General features: G+C 50.5%; 2 protein-coding genes across 16 annotated transcripts in view; both read left to right on the forward strand.

Moving 5' to 3' along the window:
- DLG1 (discs large MAGUK scaffold protein 1) overlaps positions 1-1,325 on the forward strand; it is an 83,517-nt gene extending 82,192 nt beyond the window's left edge. For all 14 annotated transcript variants that reach the window (XM_081862291.1, XM_081862292.1, XM_081862293.1 and 11 more), the window contains 2 exons: positions 57-148; positions 286-1,325. In XM_081862291.1, the coding sequence (XP_081718417.1) occupies positions 57-148; positions 286-392 (199 nt within the window). In that variant the 3' untranslated portion in view covers positions 393-1,325. The remainder of the gene's footprint in view (positions 1-56; positions 149-285) is intronic.
- A 3,149-nt stretch (positions 1,326-4,474) lies between these two features.
- On the forward strand, positions 4,475-27,444 carry MELTF (melanotransferrin). 2 transcript variants are annotated; one of them, XM_081863931.1, is made up of 16 exons: positions 4,477-4,810; positions 7,680-7,834; positions 9,626-9,725; positions 10,264-10,446; positions 11,148-11,304; positions 12,111-12,178; positions 12,599-12,789; positions 13,046-13,226; positions 14,086-14,237; positions 16,065-16,161; positions 17,005-17,199; positions 17,899-18,043; positions 19,176-19,243; positions 19,324-19,511; positions 22,221-22,416; positions 27,314-27,444. In XM_081863931.1, exons 1-16 carry the CDS (start codon positions 4,762-4,764, stop codon positions 27,379-27,381), a joined length of 2,193 nt encoding a protein of 730 aa, XP_081720057.1. In that variant the 5' UTR covers positions 4,477-4,761; the 3' UTR covers positions 27,382-27,444. The 2 variants fall into 2 exon arrangements, with proteins under 2 accessions (XP_081720056.1, XP_081720057.1); XM_081863930.1 differs by lacking the exon at positions 27,314-27,444 and having other exon boundaries at positions 4,475-4,810; positions 22,221-23,194.
- Positions 27,445-27,456: the final 12 nt, after the last annotated feature.

Consider the following 27,456-nt stretch of genomic DNA (forward strand, 5'->3'; position numbering starts at 1 on the left):
CCGAATGGCTGAGCCTCGTCATCAGTATCTTGGTTTGATTTGTGCTGCAATTTCAGGGAAATGAATAAGCGGCTGACGGATGAGCAAGCTCGGAAGACCTTTGAGAGAGCCATGAAGCTGGAGCAAGAATTCACCGAACATTTCACAGGTTGGTTGCTCAGCTGTGTTCCTTTCGAGACAGCGGCTGGGGGGGTTTCAGTGCTGGGGGGAGTGGTGCAAGAGCTGTGCCATTCCAGGCCCTCAAGAGCCGCCTCCTCCTCCTCCTCCTCCTTCTCTCCTCTACAGCTATTGTGCAAGGAGACACATTGGAAGAAATCTACAACCAAGTCAAGCAAGTCATTGAAGAGCACTCCAGCCCCTACATCTGGGTCCCCGCCAAGGAGAAGCTTTGAAGGCCGCCCAGTGGGGGCCGCTGTGCCTCCCCCCTCCCGTGCTTCCCACCTGGGGGCAGCCCTTGTCCTGCATGGGCCCCCGTGGCTCCCGTAGCATTTTCCCAGTGCCCCCTTTTGTTCCAATGGTGTGGATTCTCACAAGCTGCTGGCGGGCGGCCATTTTCTCAAGGGTCAAAGGGCAGTGGCTCGATCCGCTTGTGTGGATACGAAACGGAGAATTTTGTGGTAAAACTCCTTAATGTTTAAGGGAAAGTATCCTTCAGAGATTTTGAGAAAACAAATCTTTATATACACCCTTTTAAATATTTCCTAACAAAAGAAAAGTGGTCTTAATGATGTAAATGGTGAGCAGTTTTGCACGCGTGACTTGACCTGCATGATTTGATTCACGGGTGGCTGCAGGCCGTAGTTCTGTAGTTTTCTGTTGTTGGCAACACATTTATTTTACAGGCAGTTAAATAGGAGATTTTTGTTCAAATGTCCAAGATAATGTAAATGGAGTTGCCATTATTTCACAAGGGAAAACCCATTTTCATAATTTCATAAGAATATTCTTTATAGTCTATTTTTTCATTTTTTGCTGATGCCGTTGTTGGGGGCAAGAATATCTCCTGTTTTATAACTAGCACACACAAGACTATTTGGAGTGTCTTACCGATATCATCAATGGGTAACGGTCATTACATTTTTGAATCCAAATACAGTTTAGGTGCTTTAAAAGCTTGTACTTCATATAGGAATGATTAATTTTGTTCTGAAAATATTCTGAAAGATTATCATAAGAGACGATTCAGAGTCTGAAATATAAATATGTTCTTAGAAGTCAGATTTTAATGAATATTTTACCCACAATAACTGCCTATTTTGTTATAATAAAACATATTATATACATACAAATATATATATATATATATTAAACTTTCTTTAACTAAAGTTGTACTGTGGGAATTTCTTTATGTTGCTGTACACAGAACTCCTTTGCTTGCAGCTGGTTGCAGGATCCCTGAGAGAACTGCTTTATCGTCGCATTTGAGGGGGTTTGCAGTGCCCAACGTGATGGCGGCCCTGTGAGCTGCCCAGCTCCCTCCCCTCCCCACTTGTGGACCAGGAGCTCCCGACTCTCAAGTTTCCTCTTTGCGCCCCGGAAGAGCTGGCAGTTCCCCTGTACTGGCCCTCCGCTCCTCAGTGGAAGTGGGAGCAAGAGGAGCTTTCCTCTCCCCCTTGCCAGGCACAGCTCTGGCACCCTTCCTTCCGTTGCCCCAGCCGGCAGTCTGAGTCCTTCGTAAAGAGCTTCCATCTGCTGCTGCTGCTCAAATCCTCCAAGAGAGAGAGAATGAGGGAGCTGAGCTTTTTAGTGGATGGTTGGAGATAGCAACAAACTAGGAATGATACTGAATGATACTGACCTATGGAGTCGCTCCCAGTGCTACAGTTCTGTGATTCTGTAATCTCTCAGTTTGGTTTTAAATTTTCTCTGTTGACCGATTGAACACTAAAGCAGAACATAAATTTTCTTAATAAACCTTTAAAAAGGCAGCAGGAGACATGCATATTCCAAAGGTCAGCATAAGTTGCCCGAGTCATAGAATCATAGAGTTGGAAGGGACACCAAGGGTCATCTAGTCCAACCCCCGGCAATGAAGGAATCCCAACTAGATCATCCCTGACATTTGGCCACCCAACCTCTGCTTAAAAACCTCCAAGGAAGGAGAATCCACCACCTTCCGAGGGAGACTGTTCCACTGTCAAAACACCTCTTACTGTCAGAAAGTTTTTCCTCGTGTTTAATCGGAATCTCCTTTCTTGTAACTTGAAGCCGTTGGTTTGAGTCCTCCACTCCAGAGCAGGAGGAAGCAAGCTAGTTCCCTCTTCCAAGTGACAGTTCTTGAGATATTTGAAGATGGCTATCATATCTCCTCTCAGTCTCCTTTTTTCCAGGCTAAACATACCCAGCTCCTTCAACCACTCTTCATAAGGCTTGGCTTCTTGACTCTTGATCATCATCGTCTCCCTCCTCTGCACATTTTCAGCTTGTCAGTACCCTTCTTAAATTGTGGTGCCCAGAAGTGGACACAGTCTTCCAGGTGTGGTCTGACCAAGGCAGAATAGAGAACGGGACTATGAGTTCCCTTGGCCGGGACACTAGACTTCTGTGGATGCAGCCTAGAATAGCATCACTTTTTTGCTGCTGCATCAGATTGTTAACTCACGTGAAGCTTGGGGTCCACCAAGACCCCTAGATCCTTTTCGCATGTACTGCAAGTAAGCCAGGGGCCACCATCTTATATTTGTGCACCTGGTTCTTCCTGCCTAAGTGCAGTGCCTTACACTTGTCCCTATTGAAATTAATTTTAAGTCACGGGAGTTCCTGTTAGAGCAGGACTTCATCAGTGCAGTGCAGTCAAGAGGAAGAAGCTCCCCTCCTGTTTCCTCACCCATCGCATCTGCAGAATGTCCCAATTGGATCTCCAAACCCATCGGGCAAATTGCTTCCGTGATGTCAAAACCATGCCTTTAACTGGAGATTGGGCACAGCACCTGCTTGGTTTTGAAAAAGAAGGAGTAAGTGAACCTTTCAGTCGCTCTTTTCCCCTTGGGTGATTTGGAGACGCCATCCCTTCCAGCCTCAAGATTGCACTTGCAAATTTGTGTGAAGAGAAGATCTCTGTAGCCTGATCCGCCCAAAGGGGCCCCTCCAGGCCACCATCGCACTTTCTGGAAGCCCCAAAGCAGCGCATGAGGACAACAGTCCTCTCCTGCTTCTGTTGCTCCCTTCAACAGGGCACAGTGGCCCACACAACTTTTCCCCAAAAACAAAGGCCCATGCGACTTGGTCCCAGTGCCAGAGTGTAGACCAGGGTCCCTGCTGGCCTTCAGCAACTGCTCCCTCAGGCAGGATTCTGAAAGTCCAGAAGTTACATCTTGCCCAGAGGACTTTTGAGCTACTTACTCTTTTATCTCCCTGCCCCTGTATCCCAGCATAGCCAGTGTGTGCCCTCTGACCCCCCTCCCTCTGCCTGTTGCCTTCATGCCTAGTGCTCCCCCCAGGAGCTCCATCTGCACCCCCTTCTGTAACACACACACACTCTTTTGGCTCAACCCCCTTGTCTCATCCCCACCCGAAACCTGTTGAAGAATGTGTCGCTCGCCAGGACACATCCTGTCCCTGCCACCCTGACTGCTGCTATTGTATTTACCTTTTAAGAATATCCCATACACATTCCAGTTTTCAGAATAACCCCCAAGGTTGCCAACCACCCAAAATTAAAAGCAGTTCAAATTCAGAGTAAAATACTAAAAGCAAGGATGAAAGTCAAAGTTCTACTTTTTAGGTGGGAAGAGTGAGATTCACAAACCCAGCATGAGCAACCCAGGAGTAGAGCCAGAAGTGCGATGCAGCAGCAAAAAAGTCTGATGCAGTTCCAGGTTGCATTAATGGATGTGTAGTCTCCTGACTGTAAGAAGGCATACGGTGCCATTTGTTCATTTTGATTAGACCTCACCTAGATTGTCTAATTCTGAACACAGAAGTTTAAGAAGAGTATCAACAGTCTGGAAGGTGTGGCAAGAAGTGTCCTCTGAAGAATGTCCTATGATGAATTGGGGGGGGGGCAGATGGTTAAGAGCACCAGGAGAGCCACCCAAAGGGCTTGTTTCCTTTTGCCGAGGGCAGGATATGGGCCATCAGGTACACACCACAAGGAACAGAATAGGCATCACAAAGACCTTCATGCTGGTGCCAGCGGTGAGGCAGACTCTGTCTCAGAAGGTGATGGACTTCTTCACTGGAGGCTTTTAAGCAGCAGAGGCGGGGTGGGAGGGGGATCCCCCACCTATCTGGGATCTTGTGGTAGAGGAGATCCCTGCTACCATCTGTTGAACTTCCTTCCTCTTCTCTTGTTCTGCGCACTTTCCCGCCTGCTGTACCTGCCTTAATTTCCTCCCAGCAGAGGCTGGCTTTCCATCTGGGACCCCCAGTGCTCATCTGGTGGGTGGTAGCTGCTGCTGCTGCCTCTTCCGCCGGCTGCTTTTCTGTCTGCATCTGCCCTGGGGTCCCAGGAGCCCCTCCTGCCCTTGCTGGTCCATTAGGCTGCAGCAGCTTCCAGGATATGCCTTTGCACGGGCTGTTAATCGGCTAAGCCACTAGGTGGTAGTGAAGCAGTGGTAAGCTCTGTTGTCCCCTGACTGCCGGGGGGGGGGGGGGCAGCGTTCCTTGAAGGCAGTCATTCACCTTGCCAGATCCAAAGTCTTCCCCCCCTCCCCCTGGAGGTGGGGACATGCAGGGTGGCATCGCCTGCCTCCTTTTCCAGAGGAGGAATCCAAGAGAGAAGGCTGAGCAGCAGCTTCCAGAGAGCCCCCTCCCTCCACCATGAAGAGCGTCGCCCGTCCTTCTGCCCTTCTGCTCTGCTTTCAAGCTGGTAGGCTGAAACTCTCTTCTCTGATGAGGGTCAGATTCCATGGAGAAGAAAGTTTCTTCTTGGGAATTCTGGAGGTGGGGGGTAGGGCCTGGGCCAGAAGACCCCCCCCCCTTTCATGGTGGGTTTAGGCACCCCGTGGCTTTTTAAGGCTAGTTGCCACTCCTGGGGTTTCTACAGCCTCTCTCTAGCTTAAGCATGGCCCAATTCCTAGCCACGACAGGGCAGTTGGGAGGGAGCAGCCCCAGAGATTCTGGCCCAGCAGGATCAGACCCCAGCGAGGGAACAGGCCCTTCTGGCTGAAGCACAGATCCAAACAGGATGACCCAAGTGTTCATTTGGCAGGGATACCAATAGGAATACCAACTCATGCACTCTGTTGTGAGCAAGGGCCCGATCCCACTCTTCCTTGGCAGAGCACCCTGTCAGGGTCAAGAGCCTTACTTTCCCCTTCTGGCTCAGCCGTGGGAGTCTCGGAGCGGAGCCTGTCCAAAGAGCAAAGGACCCGCTAGGGCAGTGGCTGCTGTTCTTCCTGCTTTGGGGTAGACTTTGGCTTCCAGGAGCTTGTCCGTTTAAAACCAGCTCTCTCAGGAAATGAGGAAATGGTCGTCCCACATCACCCGTTTTCTTGGCAGGCCGGGGGGGGGGCAGAGATGGCCAGAACCCCCCCCCCCAGGCCCTTTGCAGTTCCAGCCAGTCCTACAGTTGCAAAGCCGCTGACAGGAACCTGTTCTTGTTGCTTTATGCACAGTTGGTTGATCTTTAAATAATTTTTGTAACAATACATATAATGAACCCAAACACTAAGAGCTAAGAAACAAAATAGCAGCAGCTGAATTCATAATACCATTAAGGAGATCAGACATGTAATCAAAGGAAAGAGTGAAAAAGGAGTGAAGAAGAAGAGAGAAGGCGTCCAAAGGGGATGTGGATTCTGGCAGAGCCCACATGGACGGTTCACGCAAACCGTCCCAAAGAGGAGTCCCAGATCTGAGACATTTTGTTTTTTGTATGCTGCTGGACAAAAGGAGCCCTTCCCTAGGTGTTCAGGGAAGAGAGGCCCTCTGGCCAAGAAGAGTGATTGGGGCAGCCACTTGACCTCCAACCAGCCACGCAGGTGCGGCTCCGCTGTCCCTCTAGCAGGACAGTGGCGTACAATGGGCACAGCGTGGACCCCTGAAGACTTCAGAAATGTTTCTAGGATCAGGCTAATATGGGGCAGGGCGCCTGCGGGGCAAGGCAGGGCGTTTAGTGCTGATCCTACTGATCGCTCTGGGCAGCTGCCATGCACTTTGGACAGAGGCAGCTGGTGTCCAGGATGCCTGGAAAACAAGCTTAGGGAGGGTAAGACGCAGGCTGAGGTCCAAGGAGGGTGGATTGCTATTGCCTTGTGTGCAGTTCTCTGTTCCAGTCCTCCATAAAGCCACCCGTATTGACCATCCCCTCATTCAGCAGAGTCTTACAAGAGCAAATTGTAGGTTTGGGGAATTGTACTGAACTACAAGATTCTGCTACATGCTTTGAGTTTCAGAAGCACTTGAGGCTGTTGGGCCATAGACAGAGACCAGGAGGTGCCATGGGTTCAGCCATCCTGCTGAAGGCAGCAGCAAAAACTGATATTTCAGGAGGGGAAAAGGCAAGCAGGTCTGTCCCCTCTTTGCCCATCCAGGGCAGAAAGGCCCAGGCCACCCAGCTCTTCTCCAGCAACTCTGGGGCCCCAGTTTTAATACTGCTGATGGGAATGTTGTTTGTGGAAATATGGTGGCAGTCTGAGCTGTAGTTCCACACAATGCTGAGTTGGGAGAAATGAGCCACTTTGAATCTTGCTAGGGAAAAAGCCAGGAGATATTATGTATGTAGAAACTAAATGATTTGGCTTTGCTCAGCTTTGGTCCATTTGTGCAAGGACCTGGTGGCCTCAGCTTTTGTCTTCTCTGCAAAGATGGGACAGAAAGATACAGAAACAGAGTGACCTGCAAACACCACTTTGGCCGAGTTCCTATCATCATTTTTACCATAATCAAGAGAACCTGAAGAAATGTTGCTGGTCATTTTCTCTTGATGGACAACTGAATACGACCTCACATGATGGCACCTGGGATTTGCCAAATCAGGAGGAAAGTTGGAGGCTTAACAAGTGACCTTGGGTGGTAAATTGCCACCCATATTCACCACATGAAATTGACTGAGGAAGCCATTTCAGAAGCAAAGGGTGGGAGTGGGTCTGTGCCCCTGGGCGGCAGCAGCAAAGCCCTCCAGAGGATACAGCCCCAAGGGTCCTGCTCCACCCCTCTGCCCCCAGGTGACACAGGCCAAGCTGAACAATAGGCCCTGCTTGGCTCCTGTCTCACGGGGTCCCTGTGTCTGGGATAAAAGATCCCTTCTGGGGAGGCCCAGCACAGCCCCTCGTGGCTAGATGGACAAGTGGAAATGACACCTTTTGAGACAGAGAAGCGCATTCCTGGAGGAGAAGGCTGTCCGTGGCTTCTGACCCCCATGGCTGTGTTCTCTCTTCCCTGTGGGAGGCCTTGTGCCATGGGATGTCAGCTGCTGAAGACAGCAAGGGGAGGGCAGCCCTGTTTAGGGAAGTTTTTAACGTTTGATGTTTTATCCTGTTTTAATATTCTGTTGGAAGCCACCCAGAGTGGCTGGGGAAACCCAGCAAGACGGGCGGAGTAAATTATTATTATTATTATTATTATTATTATTATTATTATTATTATTATTATTATTATTATTTATTGGAGCACTGCCCTTTCGCTCAGGTCCTACAGGACTTTGGGACCCTCCCCAGGGAAACAAACAGGCCCTGATCAGATGCTCATCCCCAGCAGTTCCTCCCTGTCTCACTTGGCACGTGTGTGCTTTTCAGTCTTTGCCTTGGACCAGCTGAATTGGTGCACAGTCTCTGACAAAGAGCTTGCCAAGTGCAGCGACATGAGCAAAGCCTTCTTCAGGGCCAACATTCGACCCCTGCTGACTTGTGTGAGAGGTGTCTCAGCCAGCGACTGCATATCGATGATCAATGTAAGTCTAACTTGCTTGGGTCTGGGTTTGGGGAGGGGAGGCAACATTTCTGGCTATGACTGGATGGAAGTTCTGGCCCTGCCTGTCTCCTTGGGTGTAGAGTCTTCTTTCTCAGGCAGTAAAAAGGTAAAGGACCCCTGGACGGTTAAGTCCAGTCAAAGGTGACTGGGGTTGTGGCACTCATCTTACTTTCAGGCCAAGGGAGCCGGTGTTTGTCCACAGACAGCTTTCCAGGTCATGTGGCCAGCCGAACTATACCACTTCTGGCACAACGGGACACCATGATGGAAACCAGAGCACACAGAAATGCCATTTACCTTCCCACCACAGCAGTACCTATTTATCTACTTGCACTGGCGTGCTTTCGAACTGCTAGGTTGGCAGGAGGTGGGACAGAGCAACGGGAGCTCACCCCATCACGGGGATTCAAACTGCCGACCTTCCGATCGGCAAGCCCAAGAGGCTCAGTGGTTTAGACCATAGCGCCACCCGCGTCTCAGGCAGTACCATCCTATGGATGTGTTAGGAATTGCTGGGGACCACAGCAAGAGGTGTTGCTGGGCTTGTGTCCTGAGCACTCAGCGGCTGCCCCTGCTTCCCCTTCCGACAACCTGATGCCAGCTGGGCTGCACTTTGCTGATGCTGTCAGAGAGACAGGGAGGTTGGGAGATCGGCTTGCCCAGCCGTTGTGAAAGAGAAAGTGGCAAGCGGCAGGCTTCTTCCTCCCTGCTGCTTCCCTTAATTGCCAGGCAGGCAGGTGTGCAGAGCACAGGGTGATGCCTTTGCCTCTGTTGCTTCCTCCAGTCTCATGTTTTGAATCCTTGTTTCTTCTGCTCCCCCTTGGTCACCTCCTTCCCTCCCTCAGGCACATCAGCAAGGCCAGGCCAGGCTGGTGGCTTGGCTGTGCTGCAACTTTGCCTGTGCTATTCACCCTGTTGTTAAATGGCTATGAGGTGGGCAGGATCTGGGATCAGCCACCAGGAGGAAGGCAGCTCCTTCTGGCCAGGAACTGAACTTCGCTAGCCAGGGCTGTTGTGCAGATGGGTGAGATATGGGCAGACATATCTTGCTGCCTGTGACGTACCTTCCTTGGTGGTTCCTTGGGGATTATAGGTCAAGGCGGTGAAACCCCATTGTGGATGTGGGAAAGGTCAGTCTCCTGTTTGAGAGGCTCTATAGCTTTCTGTATCCCACTGGGCTGAGCCTGTGACTGACAGCATTATTACGGGGGTGGGGGGTTGCATCCAGATGTCGTCATCCTGGCAGTTGGGCAGTTCAAGGTGGAACGCCCCATGAGAGAGAAGGAAAACCTTAGTGAGCTGCAGGATTGGCAAACCAAGTGTTGCTACTCGAGAACAGGATTCCCCAGAGAGCCTGCTGAGTTGAGGGAATGTTTAGCCCCGGGAAAGTGTGGGGGGGGGCATTTTCATTGGTTCTCTTTTGCTATTTGTCTCCAAAGGGAAACACGCTGCACCTCTTTTTCTTAAAAATCCATATTTTTTCCACTTTAGTAAACTCTTTCCTTGTTTCATGACCACTGTGTGGTCTCAGCTTATTTCTAACACTCTCTCTACCTTCACATTACCTTCAGAGGCTTCAGTGAGACCCCAGGGAAACTTGGGGGCTGGGGGCTTTGAGGAAGCCTGGTGGAAATGGCGACCCGCTTACCAAAATCTTGAAGGAGGGAGGCTGGGCTGGGCAGAGGGGTCTCTTGGCATGAGCCTGCAACTCCCTTCCCTCCTAAGGGGCTGCCAAGCAGGTACCTAAAATGCCCTCCCGTTTCCTTGACAGGCAAGTGTGGCAGATGTGGCAGCCGTGGATGGCGGCACCATTTATCAGGCTGGGAAGGAATACAACCTGAAGCCAGTGGTGGGAGAAGCCTATGGCCAAGGTAAGTGAGTTGTTGCCAGCATCCGTCCCTCTGTTCAGGCAGGACCCAGCAGCTGCTCCACTTGTGTGCCACGAATGCCTTTTCTGCTGATAACACATGGGTGCTGGGGGGAAGATCAGTGCCACATAATCTGTATGCACAGCCATCTTCCTTGCATCCAGCCTCACAACGCCCACGTGGAAAGAGAAGCACTGGTGTTTTCATTTTGTGTGGAGGAACTCAGTGGAGAAAGTGACTTGGACAGTTCAGTCCAGCAAGGCCAGCACTGGGAGGCAGAATCTCTCTGAGCCAAATCCAGTTCACTCACTGCCCACCTGCGCAACGGCTCTTCCCAGTTGCAGCAGCAATTGATTCCAGCAGGCCAAGTCAAGCACTGAGCACGGTTCAAATGTGCAGAACAGCCAAGTGACTGTGTGCATGAAAACCCATGCTGACTGGACAGGGCTCCAGTGGCATCCACGGTGCCATCCTGCTGAGGCCCTGGAGGCGCAAGGTCTTCCTCAGACTGACAGGCTCCCTTCCCACTATCCCTGTGCAGATGTTGGCACGTCCTACTACGCAGTGGCTGTTGTGAGAGCAAACTCCAGCTTGACTATCGACAGCTTGCTGAGGACCAAGTCGTGCCACACGGGCATCAACAGGACAGCCGGTTGGAACGTCCCCATTGGCTTTCTTCGTGACAGCGGCCGGATGCCAGTGATGGGCTGCGAGGTAGCTGCAGGTGAGGCCTGCCTGCAAAGGGCTGGTTGAGGACGTGCCACCAGCTTCTGAGTTGCAGAGAGTCAAACTGCTCCTCTGATCAGTTGCACAGATGTCCATACATTTATGTAATATTCTGGACTGGGATTGTGGTTGGGCTGCAGCTGGCATAGAAACACCCCCATGTCCTGCCAAAGGAGGTTTTTGTGTGCAGAATTTGACCATGTTCTCTGCAATTGCCAAGTCCAGAGCCTTGCTTTGCTTTGCAAAAGTCCCAGAGAGAGTTTGTGTGTGTGTGTGTGTGTGTGTGTGTGTGTGTGTGTGTGTGTGTTGGGGTTGGGGAAGGCGCACAGCATCACCTGCAGAACCCTGAACATGCTGGGTCCTGATGTACTCAGTTGCACACACAGAAGAAGACTCTCACTCCCCAGCATTGGTTTGTGCTCAGCACAGAGGGAAACGGGGGTTGTGTGTGCATGTGGGGCTTTGTGGCTCCTTGGCTGGCTGTGAGCTGCACAGGTGTGTCCCTTGAGCTGGGCCAGGGGGGCTCTCTTGGCCAGAGGGAGGGCTGTCCCTCCTTGTGTTCAGATCTCCTTCCAGCCTTGACCGGAGCCCAGCAAGGCTGCTTCTTCAACTGCTTTCTCCCCTGAGGCCAGGGGTGGCAGCGGGGGCTGCTCTGGCCTGGCTTGTGGGTCCAGCCCCTCACTCCTCCTTCTCTTCCAGCCGTGGGCAACTATTTCAGTGCCAGCTGTGTCCCTGGAGCCAGTGGAAATGGCTACCCAGCTAACCTCTGTGAGCTCTGCAGAGGAGACGGGGCCGGCCGGGGGAAATGTGAGCTGAGCCCCAACGAGGAATATTACGACTATATGGGCGCCTTCAGGTACCTTTGGGGGACAAGAGAGTGGGGCCCATTCCCCTGGAAATCTATGAATGCTGAGATATAAAGAAAGCTTGGCTTATTATATGACATGAAAGTAACAGAATATATCAATGCTGCTTCTTCAGGCAGCAACACTACAATTGAAGCAGGCAGCAAACCCTACAACACCCTGTGCTAAAGTGGCAATCATTCAGGTTGTTACGGAAAAATCTAGATGTGAGGCTGCTCAGTCCCCCAGCTGGTCGGGCAGAGCTCGCAGGTCCCTGTGGGATAAAGGAAGGATTCCAGCCACCAACCAGAGCAAATAGCTGTAGACCAAAGTTTATAGCGCAATACAGTGATACTTCGGGTTAAGTGCTTAATTCATTCCGGAGGTCCGTACTTAACCTGAAACTGTTCTTAACCTGAAGCACCACTTTAGCTTATAGGGCCTCCTCCTGCTGCTGCGCCTCCAGAGCACAATTTCTGTTCTCATCCTGAAGCAAAGTTCTTAACCTGAAGCACTATTTCTAGGTTAGCGGAGTCTGTAACCTGAAGCGTATGTAACCCCAGGTACCACTGTAGGTTGAAAGAGGAAATTTGAACCCTAAGGAGCGTCTCCACCCCCATCCTGCCCGGACACTGAGGTCCAGCTCTGAGGGCCTTCTGGCGGTTCCCTCATTGCGAGAAGCCAAGTTACCGGGGACCAGGCAGAGGGCCTTCTTGGTAGTGGGAGCCTTCTCTGGGAGCAGCGGCCAAAAGCTTCTCACCACGCTGTGCTTCTGCAGTCATTGTGGGGCCTTGACTGTGCCTTGGTTTCCCCTCAGGTGCCTGGTGGACGGAGCAGGGGAGGTGGCCTTTGTGAAGCACAGCACAGTCGCCGAAGCCACCGAGGGTGAGTCAGTTTCTGCCAGGGGGAGCCGGTGGCCTCTTGGGTGAAGATTTAGGCATGTGCAGGTGCTGGGAGAGGGACTGAAGAGGGGGCACTAACTCCTTTTCCAGGAGTTGAATTCTTCATGCAACAACATTGGATTTATGGGTCAGGAGGGAGTTATTCCCTCTGCTTCTCTAGGTGAGAAGGGAAACCTCACCTGGGGAAGGCACAAGGGCCTGTCTGCTAATGGTTCTCCTGGGGCAGTTTTTGAAATAAATGGAACGCAGAGGCATGAAGCAAGAACAGTGACAAAACTGCTCAGCTTGGCACAGTTCCCTGTGGTCTCCTTTTCAGTGGTGCCCATGGGAGTCCTGGTTTGCAGGAAGGGGAGCTGTCCCCGGCCTACGTGGGTCACTGCCTGTGCTCTGCTCTGCCTTCCAGGCCAAGCTCCCCCCTCGTGGATCCCGACGGGGCTTCAGGCCATGGACTTCCAGCTCCTTTGCCGGGATGGCAGCAGAGCGGCCGTGACGGAGTGGAGGTCCTGCCACTTGGCCCGTGTCCCTGCACACGCCGTGGTGGCCAGGGAGGACGCGAATGCCAGCCTCATCTTCCAGCTGCTCAACCAGGGGCAGGTGGGTCCCTCTGGCTCCCCGGCCCCCTCCCCGGCCTCTGCTTCAGCTGCTGGCCTGACTGGAGATGAGGGGTGCCCACCCCACCCCCACGGCCTGCTGCATCTCCCCAATGTCACCTGCTCTGCAGAGATGGAAAGGAGGGTGGGGTGCTGAGCTTCTCTGGGCCCTTCTCCCTCAATTGCAGACTTGGGGGGATTGTGGTGTTAAGAAGAGCAAAGTTTCCTAACCGGAACTTCCTTTTCTGTCATTGTTGCAGCAAAGGTTTAACACCGAAGGTGCTGATTTCCAGATGTTTGACTCTTCAGCCTATGATGGAAAGAATCTTCTCTTCAAAGACTCCACCATGGAGCTGGTTCCTATTGTGGGCCAGTCCTACCAGGCCTGGCTGGGGGAAGAGTACATGCATGTCGTGCGGGGACTGGACTGTGACCCTACAAGTATGGGGCATCTGGGGGTTGTCTCTCTGGGGAAGAGTGGTGGCTCTTCTGATCTCAGAATCAGCCCCTGGGTGGAGGCGAGGCCCTGGGAGTTGGGGGGGAGAGAAAGAGCCACGAGGGCTGGGCAGAGGGTCAGCAATGGGGTGGGGCAGGCAAACTAGCCTGGTCAAGGAGGCTTCGTGGTGAGAGCTGCCTCCTGTGGGAGGGAGTTCCACAGGGGAATTCTGTGCTGCGTGAAGAAGGGCTTCCTCTTATCTGTCTGGAGCCTTCCAATGCTCAGCTTCAGGCGGGGTCCACCAGTTGTAGAGTTAGAAGAGAGGGAGGAAACTTTCTCTCTCTCCACTTGCTCAATGCCAGGCAGAATTTTATAAACTTCTATCATGCTGCCTCTTCCTTGCCTCTGGGACTTTTTAGTTTAAAGAGAAGTCCCCAGCACCGCAATCTTCCCTCGTAAGGGAGCGGCGACACCCCTCTGACCGTTTTGGGGGTGCTCTCCTGAACCTTCCCGCCCAAGGTCCATGTGCTCCAGGGCCTTGATCTGTTTCCAGATGCTCTCACCCCCCACATACTGCTCTCCTTAACCTGTGGCCCTCCAGGTGTTTCTGATGAGTGTTAGTCCCACAACATCTCACCTGCCTGATGGCAGCCTTTCTGAGAAGAGTGCACTTGCAGCTTGGTGTTCTTTTCCCCCTCATGGCAGGCACCGAGTTTCTTCTCAGTGTCTTTGCACAAGGACCCCCAGGATCTCAGTCATGCCACCCTCAGCGTGGGATTTGCTGACCCATTGCTTGCTTGCCTGGGAGCTGGGCCTGCTGTGGGCCTGCCATGTTCTCAGCTGCGCTTTTTTCTGGGGCTGCAGGGCTGCCTCCCTTCCTGCGCTGGTGTGTCTTGTCTACAGAGGAGACCTGGAAATGCAGCCAGATGGCCACGGCCTTCAAGGACAAGCAGCTGAAGCCGGAGCTGCAGTGTGTTTCGGCAGAGAGTCCCGAGCAGTGCATGGAGCGCATCCAGGTGTGGTGCCCAGCGTGATGGGTTAGCCTGGGGGCTGCTGCTGCTGCTGCCCTCTCCTGGGCAGACCTCAGGTGGCCATCAGGAAGATGGGGAGGGGTCTCATCCCAGGGTCCTTGCCAGGCAGGCAGCAGGCTGTTTGACTAGGCTGCATGAGAATACCTGGCATGGGGTGGTAGTCTTCTATTGTATCTCTTTTTTCTATTTTCATTCTGCTTTCCAGGCAAATATTGTCTCCCAAAGCAGCTCAGGGCAACTGAAAGTGGGGTGGAGAGACAGACAGATGGAATAAAAGAGAGAGGCACTGCCCCAAGGAGAGAAAAGGCAGGAGGGAGAAGTGGGGGTGCAGGGGGCTGGGAAATGGTCGGAAGGGGAGCAGCTCAGGGCTCTGCATGCAGCTTCCATCCCGGAGGGCAACTCCAGGTGGGGCTGTGGGAGGGCCTCGCCCCAAATCCCGGGAGAGCCGTGTCTCAGGGCAGACAGTGCTGGGAACGGGAGGCAGCTGCCCAGGATCCTCTGCCAGGATCCTTCTCATCTTCCCTCCCTGTGGCCCTGGCTGGGCAGGGGAGCTGCAACGGCCCCCTCTTCCTGCCCTTGGTGATGGATGGGGCTTAACTCCCCCCCCCCAGGACTGGGGCAACTGGCCATGGGAGCCCAAGGGTTTGTTCTGGCCGTGGGGGGCAGGCAGGGGGAGCCAGCTCCTGGCAGCTGCTCCTTCCTGTTCTCCACATCCAAATTGGCGCCTGGACACAGCAGAATCAGTGCAGCGGCCCTGAAGCACCGGGCGCCCGTTGGGGCAGTGGGGGCCTTTCTTCTTCTCCCCACTCCTCTTCCATTGGGGGTTTGGCACCATTTGGATGCACAGCCTCCCAAGCACATCCCTCCAGGTGCAAATGCCTCTCACCTCACCAGGAGCACCAGAGCTACTAAAGGAAGCCATGCTGGCCCTTTGCCTTATTCATTCAAAATAATGAGAAGCAGCCAAATAACAACGTTAAAAAAAATCACCAAACCTGCACCTGTCAGAACCAATAAAAGACGCTGGGTCAAAACAGCAGGTGAAGCCCAGAGCATCACCATCAATGAATCCCAGGGTGGAGGTCTGGGGGGGGGGGTCATTGGTGTCCAGAGAAGAGCCTTTGGCTAGTCTTGCCTTCACAGCCTGGCAGAGTTGCATGGGCACTGAGGTGGTCCTTTGGGCACTGAGAATCCTAGAATTGTAGGGACCCCTGAGGGACCTCTAGTCCCCCCCGCTTCAGTGCAGGAATCTCAGCTCAAAGCATCCACAAGTGATGGCCTTCCAACCTCTGCTCCAAACACCACCTTCTGAGGAAGTCCACTGTCCACCGTTGAATGGCTCTTTACCCTCCTGAAGCTCTTCCCAGCATGTGCCATGTGATGTCAGACTGGGACTCTGGAATTCATGGCTTGCGCTCAGGGAGCCCTCCTTAGCCCAAGGGCAGTGGAGATGGAGTGAAGCAGAGGGATGTGAGCATCTGGGCATGGACTAAGCCGAAGCAAAGCTATCAGGCAGCCATGCCCAGATGGCTTAGAGGGCAGGATGGGTGTTACGGATCTGGTGGGGAACCGACCACCAGGCCACAGGAGGGCTGGCTGCACTGGCTTCTCCTTGCCACCTCCTGCTGGCCATTCCCTTTGGGTCTCAGCCTGCCCCTCTGCATCCATTTCCTTCTGTGACCTGTGAGCAAGACAGGACAGTGCAGAAGGGGGCCATTTGGGGACAGGCATTGGGGCAGGCAGGCACCTCCACTCGCCCCCCCCCCATGTGACTCAGCCGGGTCTTAAAAGGATGTTTTGATTTCCTTTCAGAACAGAGACATTGACGTTGTGTCTCTGGCCGGAGAGGATATTTACACGGCCGGGGAGACATATGGCCTGGTGCCAGCTGCTGGCGAGCATTACGCAGGTGAGGAGGCTGGCAGGACTGAAGGCCTCTTGTGTGCAAGCTGCTTTGTGGCCGGCCGGCTGGCGACTCAGTGCCCACAAACGTGGACACCGCCCAGCTGGGCACCACAGAGCTGAACCAAGGGATTCTCTAAGGACCTTTCCAGGCCTCCAGGAGGAGCCCCCAAGCGCAAAGGTCCGTGGGGCAATTGGTAATTGGCAGCAAAGATGCAAAGAACCTGGAGACCTCAGATTTCTGGCTCAGACTGCGCTCAGGTGCTGATCTTCAAGGAGACAGGAGACCCACCGCACTCCTTTCCCCCTTGCTCTCTTGCCCCGTGGGGCTCACAAGCCGAGGGCTTCCTTCTGGCCTTCGTGCTGAGGCTGGGCTCCCGAGGACAGTTGTGGGCAACCTGTCAGGTTCCTGGGTCACGCTGGCCCCAGAAGGTTTGGCCAGGGAGGACAAGAAAGGAGTCCTTCAAGAGCTGGGGGGGGGGCACACGTTGCCCAACTGTAACCCCGACTGGGGCAGGGGCTTGCCTTGCCAGTCTTGTACTGTGCCTTGGAGGGGCACTTTGGCTGCCAGTCTTTGCCCAGCTCTTCCTCTTTCCTCTAAGACAACAGTCACTGAACAAGGAGGACCCAAGGAGGGAAGCATGTGTGTCTCGGGGGGGGGGGCGACCCTCCACTGTGTAAACAGAAATGATCCCTGTGCCTCTATGGTGCCCCTTGTCTTTCCTGACCCCTTCATTTCAAGCTCTTGTCCAAAATGCTGCTCTTTTTTAGAGATCCCCCTTTAAACAGCTAAAGGAGGGGGCAGAGGGGGCTCAGGGTTTCTTTTGTGCTTCCTGCCCCCCCCCCCCAGATGAGGACACCACCAGCACCTACTACGCAGTGGCCCTTGTGAGGCGGGTGGCTGATGACGCCTTCACCATCTACGAGCTGCAAGGAAGGAAGTCCTGCCACGCAGGTTATGGGACAATGGCTGGGTGGAAGATGCCCATTGGCCTCTTGCTGAAGAAGGGGTTCATCCGTCCTCAGGACTGCAACATCCCCAAAGGTAGGGGGCAAGAGGGGGCTGCTGTTTGGGACTCTGGGTTGACCCTTTGGGGCCAAAGGAGACATGGAGGGCATACACAGACCTCTGCTGGAGAGAGAGAGAGAAGGGGGAGCAATGGGTGGAGGGGCCCTTGACCCCCCTTCTCCCCCTGCCTTTCTCCCAGCTCCTGCATGTGGCTGCCCCCCCAGGGGGTCATGGGATCACCACCACCAGGCCAGGTAAGGCAGGTGCTGAGGCACCCTCTGGCCCAACAGAGGAAGCCGCCTGATACTGAAGCCGGCCAGTGATCTCCACCCCCTCAGTCTTGCCTGTGCTGAACAGAACTCGCCCTCTGGAGTCTCACAGCATCGTAGAATTGTAGAGTTGGAAGGGAGCCCTGGGGTCATCTAGTCCACTCCTGGTCTCAGGCAGGGAGTCTTCTCTGGCGCTGCTGGGGTTGCGCCGGGGACCTTCTGCATGCCTAGCAGGGACTCCGCCCTTGAGCCGTGGCCCACCAGCCTCTCTGGTGAGTCAGAGTTTGGCCCAAAGCTCTACCCTCATCCTGGTTCATCCGGGACCTGAAGAAGCCTCATGCATCCAGGCAGGGCCGGGCCCCTTCCAAGTCCCTTGTTCCGAGCTGTTCTTGGGGCTCCTCCTGGCCTTGCTGAACCACCCCCTCATGGGCTCATGCCCGGCTTCGCCCTCTTCCTCTCGTTCCAGCGGTGAGCACCTTCTTCTCTGGCAGCTGCGTTCCTGGGGCCCCGGGAGACGGCCTGTGTGAGCTCTGCATTGGGGACCTCAGTGGCAAATACAAGTGCAATGCCAGCAGCCAAGAACGTTACTATGGCCACGCTGGAGCTTTCAGGTAACAGGGACTGGCAGGGGGGTGCCAGCTGGCCTGAGCCTCAAGTGAGAGAGGAGGGGGTCTTTCCTCTTGCTTGCCACCCAGAAGGCTCTGGGGAGAGACTCTTGGGGTGTGAGCATGGGGCATTCCCTGAGACATGTTGTCAGGGCTCCCTCTAGGTCCCAGCTCACAGAGGACCAACGCCAGGCTGATATTATGTACAAAAGTCTTTATTGAAGTATAATTTCCATTTTAAAGCCAGAGCGTGCAACCCTACGTCTAGACTCTAGACAGGCGAAGTCCCCTCTGAGTCACTCCCCCTTCCGCACCAGTTTAAGATCCTAGCCCGGCTCCACCTCCTGCGCTGTTCCTTCCTCCTCTGGGTCCTTCTGCCCCCTGGGGTTTCCTCCCTCCTGGACTCTTCTGACGCTGACCCCCCTGGGTCTTGCCCTTCCTTCCGGCGGGCTTTAGGACCTGGCTCCCTATCCGGGCTACCTGCTGTGCCGCTCGCCTGTACATTTGAACTTGGCGCGCGCGCCCAGCCGGTGACTTTCCTCCTGACTGTTTCCCCGCTCTCCGATGGAGGTGTGGCCAATCCTGACTCATCTCCTCCCTCTGGTGGTGGGAAGACTGGTCCCGATGCCTGGGATTCCTCCCCCCCACTACGCTCTGGTGGGGACGCTGGTCCTGATTTCCAACTGCTGCTCAGGGAGTCCCCGCTGGCCCCTTCCTTCTGGGGTTTCCCCCTTGCCCTGGCCATCGGCGCTCCTCTCTGTGAAGATTCGCTGGAGAGACTCTCTCTGACCACTGTCATTGTCCCCCCCCCTCGTATTCCTCCTCCTCACTCTCCATTTGCTCCTTCTCCTGTGTCTCTGCTCCTGAACCCCTGACACATGTGTTGTCCAAATCAGATGGCACTGATTGCAGCAGGGAAGGGTGTTTTCAGAACAGAAAAAGGGGGGATGTACTTGGTTCCTCTCAGCCCACAACCACAAAACCAACCATGGATGTTGTTCACATCAGCCAAAGCTCCTGGCTGCCACTGGCCATTCCACCGGGGGGGGGGGGGTCCCCATGCCTTGCTTTGCTGCTGCTGGAGGTCCTTCTGCCACCTGCTTCCCACTTGCCGTCAAACTCTTGGTGTTCTTTGCAGGTGTTTAGCTGAGGGTAAAGGCGATGTGGCCTTTGTCAAGCACTCCACAGTCTTTGAAAACACAGATGGTATGTTGCCCACTCCTGTCTTTTATGATCCCTCCCTCCCTCTCCTTGAAACCACTCTCTGAGCACTTTTGTCCTTCCAGGGAACAACATGGGCTCCTGGGCCTCCCAGCTGCGCTCGGGGGATTTCCAGCTCTTGTGCCCAAATGGTGCCCGTGCAGAAGTTAGCCAGTTTGCCCACTGTCATTGGGGACAGGTGCCCGCCCACGCCATCATGGTCCACCCAGACACAAATGCTTTGGCTGTTTTTGGACTTCTGAACATTGCACAGGTACCGGTTTATGGCTTAGAAGAGAGACAACACAAGAGGGCACCATCGCCATCTTCATCCTCCTGAGGGTGCTCTTTTCTCTCACTGCTTCCTGTTGGGCACCAGGGTGGCCAGTGGGAGGTGGGCCCCCTTGGCCTGATCCAGCACTGCCGGGCACTCCTTCTGTCTGCATGTGCTCTGGTGATTCTGCCCTCAGAGGTCAGGCTGGTGCTCTCAGGAGGGGCCCTGACACCCCTTGGCACTCTGACCCCTGGTGGGGATGCAAGATCCCTGCTTGGTTTTCACATGGTTTAGGTAGTTTATTCTGCTGCTGGTTTATTTGAACTTGGGGCTTATCCACACTTCCCTTTCCTCCGCTCTTTGCAGGCATGGCCCACAATTTAATGCTCTGTGTCCAAACACACCCACCCTTTTTGCTGTACAGCCTCCCCCCTCCAACCGCACTCTTTAAAGCTCAATTGGAGCAAATGGCAATCCAAAGGAAACCCCAACTGACATTTGCTCTGACTGAGCACTAAAGAGTGGGTTTTCATGGGGAAAGTTCTGAGGCAAAATAAATGCTCCAACACAGAGTGTTAAAGCCCTTACTGTTGTCGCTGTGTTGAGCTGCTTTGTTTCTGCTCACTCCCCTTGTGGGTCTGGATCAAACAAAAAGGCAGGGTGTAAATGAAGCCCTCTTCTACCATCCACACTTCCTGCTCCTGAGATTTGTGGGCTTGGTTTTGATGCACTTTCTCAACCGTTTCCAACAATGTACCCTCATAGGAAACTCTCCACCCCTCCCACCCCACTTGGCACCATAGAGTTGAAAGGGACCTCAAGGGTTATCTAGTCCAACCACCTGGCAGTGCAGGAAATCCAAGACCACATCATCCCTGCTAGGTAGGCCATCCCAGGCTGTGCTTAACTTCTGGATGCAAGTGAACAAGAAATTAGAATAGGATCAACATGGTCACAGCAGGATTGTGGAACAGCCGAGCAGCAGCATTTCTCAGTAGCCAGGCTTGGCTTTTGCTAAGATTTTTTTTATAAGCTTCAAGCGTGGAAATAGTAAATGGGCATCTAGGTGCCGTCAGCATGAAATGAAAATAAAATAAAATCAGGAAAAGGTTTCAGTAATGGAGAAGGGGCAGATGAATGACTGGGGGGGGGGGATGAACAATGCAAAGTTTGTTACAGAAAGGTGTAGAGCGGAGTTGCTGGTTATGTTTAAACTTTCATGGAAAAATCCAAGGAATCAGAGCACTGCAGCGTCACCCATCCCTGGCAGCCCAGCAGACTCAGCCCCCTCCTTGGGTAAATATTTATAGCAGCATTGCAGGCTGTGAGTGGGAAGGATTCTTGGTCTGGAGGTGGCCCAGGAGCCTCCAGGCGAGTGAGGAATAATCTGTGATTCAGGAGTACAGATTAGGTTCATCTGTGATGCTACAAAGCAAAACGCTAGCAAAACTATCCATTTATATTTCTAGCATTTATGGAATGTTTGAAAAGTATAAATTGTCTCATTCAAAAATATGATCCCAAGAATATGATCTGAATCTCTCTGGGTTTTTACATGAAATTAATTTCAAAAGAGTTTAAAATGCAGACAACAAAAAGGAATGAACACAACACTTGATAAGATCACAAAAAGGAATCCCACTAAAAGTCGAAACAAAATAAAATTTCCTTCCAGTAGCACCTTAGAGACCAACTAGTTTGTTATTGGTATGGCTTTCGTATGCATGCACACTTCTTCAGATACACTTCGCATGCACATGAAAGCCATACCAATAACACTTAGTTGGTCTCTAAGGTGCTACTGGAAGGAAATTTTTTTTATTTTGTTTTGACTATGGCAGACCAACACGGCTACCTATCTGTAACCCACTAAAAGTGTTAGTTGCTTACCTGAGCAGTTCCTGTTGGTGCACAAATTTTCACTGGGTCCTCCAGTAGAGGTTCAGGAGGAGGAGAAGGAGGAGGAGGAGGAGGAGGAGGAGGAGGAAGAAGAAGAAGAAGAAGAAGAAGAAGAAGAAGAAGAAGAATTTATGCCCCGCCCAAGAAGAAGAAGAAGAAGAAGAAGAAGAAGAAGAAGAAGAAGAAGAAGAATTTATGCCCCGCCCACCCAGCTGGGTTTCCCCAGCCACTCTGGGTGGCTCCAAACAGATTAAAAACAGAAAAAAAATCAAACATTAAAAAGTTCCCTAAACGGCCAGTGATAAAAACCACACTCAAGATGATAATAGAAAGTGATTTATTGGTGTACAAAGCTTCACTGAAAGCATGTTATCTTCTCAGAAGATAATGGTATTTTGAAGTTAGAGGAAAACAAAACAACTTAAAGGAATGCAGCATAGTATTTTTTAGAACAGTATCATTTTAAAATGGTGTAAGCCTAGCACTACAATGGCAGTGACAGAGCAATCAGCCAGTGTTTGCTTAAGGTCAGAGCTCCCCCAATTTCTTCTAGTCCATCTAGTTGTGAAGCATAATTTCTAAGCATATTCACCTTTTGGAATTAAGTTAATAGTGAGCCAAACAAGGCAACCCAGTGTAGCGAACTTCTTGCTTCTCCCCGCTCTGATGCTGGGGAATCACAAGGTGCTGGGAACCCCCCTGCCTGCTCTCTGCAAACTCTGGCAGGCAGCAGCTCCTCAGCCCCCCCCCCCCCGCTCCAAAAGAAGAGGTGCTCCTGGGTGTAACCAGGGACCTCTGCTTGGCTTTCAGGACTTCTTTGGCGACCACAATGAAAATGGATTCCAAATGTTCAACTCTACAGCCTTCAAAGGGAAAGATTTGATCTTCAGGGACTCCACCGTTGCCATTGTGCCAGTTGGGGCGAGGAGGACGGCCATCTCCTGGCTGGGGGAGCCATTTGTGGAGGCCCTGCAGGGCCTGAGGGCTTCCCAGTGCTCTGGTGCAGGTGAGTCTGAGAAGCCCCATGGACTCCCCCCCCCTCTCCTGTCCCTGCAGCAGAGAAGTGACCCATGGAGTATATCCAGCATGCCCAGTGTCTTTGTGTGGGTCCCCCCGACATCAGCATACTAGTTTATTATATGGCAGTTCCATTTCTGTCATCCCAATAATTGACAAAACAGGCCTGTCTCTCTCAACACCGTGAATATGTCACAGCCTCCCTGCTCTCCACTGAATCAGTTCAGTTGATTTGTCCATTTCTGCCATTTCTAAGTATAGTATCATTACTTTCATTCAACTTGTATCCCACCCTTTCTCCCAAAGGAGCCTGGGGTGCAAAAACACCATTGAAACAATGTCCTTTTAAAAGCCTATGTGATTTTTTGTTAATGAATGTGTCTGGCTACTCCTGAGGGTCCCTGGAGGGGAGGGATCCCTGATCCTGGGCTGTGAGGGGAGAGGGAGCAATCCATATCCCAGTCCTAGCACTGAGCTGAGAGGAAAGAGACTGCTCCCCCCCCCTCACCAATCTGGGGAAGGAGTGAGGGGAGGATAGGCATCCTTGTCCCTGCATATATCTGGGCCTCAAAGGTTCTGTGGAAAACAGTGATCCTCACGCCTTCCGTGTAGCATAGAAGTTGGTTTGCTTTTAAAATATTTTTAATTAATTTTTCACAAAGAAAAAAAACTTTACAAATTTTACCATAAACCATAACTTACTTTATCAATTGACTTGGAAGTTTATAAACTTATGCATGGCATGGGGAAGGTAGATAGAGGAAAGCTTTTTCTTTTTTTTTAGATAATTTTTATTAATTTCCAAAACAGAAAACAGAAAACAAGAAAAGAAAAAAAAAAAAACACAGAGAAATAAATAAAATGTGACTTCCCCATACCTCCCCTTCACTGCATCCTTGTTTTGCAATTTTTTAGCAACCCTTCAGTCAATTTTTTCATTTAACTTTTTTGGGTTTTCTCAACTTAAACGATTACAGCTGTAATTCTCTGTTTCTTACCCCTTGACATCTTAACAGTCCGAAATTTTACAACAGTTCTTAAGATATACTTTAAACTTTTTCCAATCCTCCTCCACTGCCTCCTTCCTCTGGTCTCGGATTCTGCCGGTCATCTCTGCCAGTCCCATAAATTCGGTCACCTTCATCTGCCATTCTTCCAGAGTGGGTAGTTCTTGCATCTTCCAATACTTTGCCAAAAGAATTCTTGCTGCTGTAGTTGCATACATAAAGAATATTCTATCCTTCTTTGGTACCAATTGGCCGACCATGCCCAGGAGGAAAGCCTCCAGTTTCTTTACAAATGTCAACTTAAGGATTTTCTTAATTTCATTATAGATCATTTCCCAGTAGGCCTTGATCTTTGGGCAGGTCCACCAAAGGTGATAGAAGGTTCCTTCAGACTCATTACATTTCCAACAATTGTTATTGGGCAGATGGTAGATCTTTGCAAGCTTGACTGGGGTCATGTACCACCTATAGATCATTTTCATTATGTTTTCTTTCAAGGCACTACATGCCGTAAATTTAATACCGGTGGTCCAAAACTGTTCCCAGTCAGCAAACATAATATCATGACCAATATCTTGTGCCCATTTAATCATAGCTGATTTCACCGTTTCATCCTGAGTGTTCCATTTCAGCAACAAGTTATACATTCTAGACAAATTCTTAGTATTGGGTTCTAACAGTTCTGTTTCTAGCTTCGACCTCTCCTTCTGGAATCCTACCTTCCTGTCTAGCTTAAATACTTCATTTATCTGATGGTAATGTAACCAATCTCGAACTTTATGCTTCAGCTTATCATAACTCTTAAGTTTAAACTTTTCACCATCTTGTTCTAAAATTTCACAATATTTTGGCCAATTGGTGTCCATATTAAGCTTTTTCACTGCCTTGGCTTCCATTGGTGACAACCACCTGGGGGTTTTACTTTCCAACAAATCTTTATATCGAATCCAAACATTATACAATGCCTTCCTGACAATATGATTTTTGAAACCCTTATGAACCTTTACCTTGTCATACCATAAATACGCATGCCAACCAAAGTTATTGTCATACCCTTCCAGATCCAAAATGTCTGTGTCCTCAAGAAGTAGCCATTGCTTCAGCCAGCAGAAAGCTGCTGCTTCATAATAAAGTTTTAAGTCTGGCAGGGCAAACCCCCCTCTATCTTTCGCATCTGTTAAAATCTTAAACTTTATTCTGGGCTTTTTGCCCTGCCAGACAAATTTGGAGATATCTTTCTGCCACCTCTTGAAACACTCCATCTTGTCCAAAATCTGTAGTGTCTGAAATAAAAACAACATCCTCGGCAATACGTTCATCTTGATAACAGCAATTCGGCCTAACAAGGAAAGTCTCAGCCTAGACCATATATCTAGATCTTTCTTCACTTCTGTCCAACATTTTTCATAGTTATCTTTAAATAGATTAACATTCTTAGATGTTAGATTCACCCCCAGGTATTTCACTTTTTTCGTTATTTCCAGACCAGTTTCACTCTGAAATCTATCTTTTTCTTCCACTGTTAAATTTTTTTCCAGCACTTTTGTTTTTTGTTTATTCAATTTAAATCCTGCCACTTGACCAAATATCTCAATTAACTCTAACACTCTTTTGGTGCTAGCCTCTGGCTGTTGCAATGTTAACACTAAGTCATCTGCAAATGCCCTTAATTTGTAATGTTTTGCTCCGACCTGTATTCCTTTAACCAGCTGGTCCCTTCTAATCATGTTTAATAAAACCTCCAGGACAGATATAAAAAGTAGAGGGGATATTGGGCATCCCTGTCGTGTACCTTTTTCTATGGGGATTTCATCCATCACAACACTGTTTACAATTAATTTAGCTTTCTGTTCAGAGTATATCGCACTTATACCATTTTCAAAACCTTGGCCTACCCCCATCCCTTGGAGATTCTTCTTCATAAAACTCCAACAGATGTTGTCAAAGGCTTTCTCCGCATCCACAAAGATCAGTACTGCTTTCCTATTAATGTCCACCTCCAATAATTCCAAAATATCTATAATGTTCCTCACATTACTTGACATGTGTCTCCCTGGGAGAAAGCCTGTTTGGTCCTTATGAATCTCCCCTGATAACACTCTCTTAAATCTTTTTGCTAAAATGTCTGCAAAAATTTTGTAATCCACATTCAATAATGATATAGGGCGGTAGTTCTTAACCTGGTTTTTCCCCCGTCTCTGTCTTTGGTATAAGTGAGATGAATGCCTCTTTCCACAATTCGGGAGCTTTTTTCCCCTCTAAAATTTGGTTGCAGACTTCCTTCAGTGGTTGTATTAACCATTCCTTCAGTTCTTTGTAGTATCTTGCAGTCAAACCATCTGGTCCTGGTGATTTCCCCAATTGCATATTCTGAATGGCACCCTCTATTTCTTGTTCTGTAATTTTCTCATTTAAGATCATTCTGTTCTGTTCAGAAATCTTTGGTAATCCATATTTTCCAACAAATTCTTTTATTTCTTGTTCGTTTACTGGCCCTTGTGCATATAGTTTCTTGAAGAAGCTTTGAAAACAGTTACTTATTTCATTCGGTCTAGTAATAATTCTCCCATCTACTTCAAGAGATGTTACAGTGTTCAGTTTTTGTCTTTTTTTCAGTTGCCATGATAGCAGTTTCCCACATTTGTCTGCCGAATCAAATGTCTTTTGTCTCATTTGCTTTATTTTCCATTCTATTTCTTGGTTCATCAGTTCCATATATTGCATCTGATAATATTTTATTTCTCTCAATATCTCTTGAGACTTTGGTTTAGATCTCAATTTCTTCTCTCCTTCATTTTTTCCAAAAAATTTTCTTCCCTCTCCTTTTGTCCTTTCCTCTTTATAGAATTCTGCTGAATTAGGAAACCACGCATCACGGCCTTGCTTGCGTCCCATATTATTCTTTTCTCAACTTCTGTTCTTATGTTGATTTCAAAATAGTCTTTTAGTACTTTTTGGGCCTTCTTATAAATTTCTTTATCTCTTAAGAGGGTGTCATTCATTCTCCACCTGAAGGTTCCAGCTGTTGTTAGTTTCATCTCCATCTTTACAGCATTATGGTCGGAGCAGGTTTTTGGGCAGATTTCTGTTTTTTTAACTCTTGGTGCCAAATTGCTAGAAATCCAAATTTGGTCAATTCTAGTCCATGTCATTTTTGCTTCGGAGAAAAAGGTTCCCTCTCTTTCTAGAGGGTTCCTTGTTCTCCAAATGTCTATAAGGTCCATGGTGTCAGTCATTTCAAAAAAGGTCTTTGGTAGTCTCCCATCCTTGGATATTACAAGTCTTTGTGCTTTATCCATATTTGTGGAGACAACTCCATTCATATATCCCATCATCACAATTTTATGATCCATGAAGTCCATTTTATGATCCATGAAGCTTTTTCCCCTCTCTCCCAACACTGAAACTTGTGGACATCTAATGAAACTGAGTGTTGGAAGATTCAGGACAAAGAAAAGAAAATCCTTCTTCACACAGCTTAGTTAAACTCTGGAACTCCCTCCCACTGAGTGTTGGAAGTGAGTGTTGGAAGATTCAGGACAAAGAAAAGAAAATCCTTCTTCACACAGCTTAGTTAAACTCTGGAACTCCCTCCCACTGGAGGCAGTGATGGCCACCAACCTGGATGGCTTTAAAAGAGGATTCGATGAATTCCTGGAGGGTCAGTGGCTCCTTGCCCTGATGGCTCTGCTCTACCTCCACTGTGGGAAGCAGTTTGCCTCTGAATCTCAGCTGTCGGGAATCCCAAATGCGACTAGTGCTGTTACATGCAGGTCCTGCTTCTGGGCTTCCTACCAGCTTCCAGTTGGCCAGTGTGAGAGCAGGTTGTTGGTCCTGCAGGCCCTTCTAATATCCTTATGTCCATATGTTACATTCCAGCTTTGTCAGTGAATGTCTTCCTCCTGCTGCTGACAAGTCTTGGTCTTGCTGGATTCTGCTGTCCGTGATCCATTGGCTGAATGCCAACATGCCATGAGGCAAAAGGCAGCTGCAACATGGACCACCACCACAAAGTCAACACG

Source organism: Podarcis erhardii, assembly GCF_964252035.2.
Source record: "Podarcis erhardii genome assembly, chromosome: 5".
In the NCBI taxonomy this organism is placed as follows: Eukaryota; Metazoa; Chordata; class Lepidosauria; order Squamata; family Lacertidae; genus Podarcis; species Podarcis erhardii.

What these genes read in the sequence shown, in the direction of transcription:
- MELTF (XM_081863930.1), top strand. Translation starts at nt 4,762, where the DNA reads ATGAAGAGCGTCGCCCGTCCTTCTGCCCTTCTGCTCTGCTTTCAAGCT. An exon ending in AGTCGCCGAAGCCACCGAGG is followed by an intron (nt 12,179 to 12,598) that starts GTGAGTCAGTTT and finishes TCTGCCTTCCAG; the next exon opens with GCCAAGCTCCCCCCTCGTGG. An exon ending in GACTTCTGAACATTGCACAG is followed by an intron (nt 19,512 to 22,220) that starts GTACCGGTTTAT and finishes CTTGGCTTTCAG; the next exon opens with GACTTCTTTGGCGACCACAA.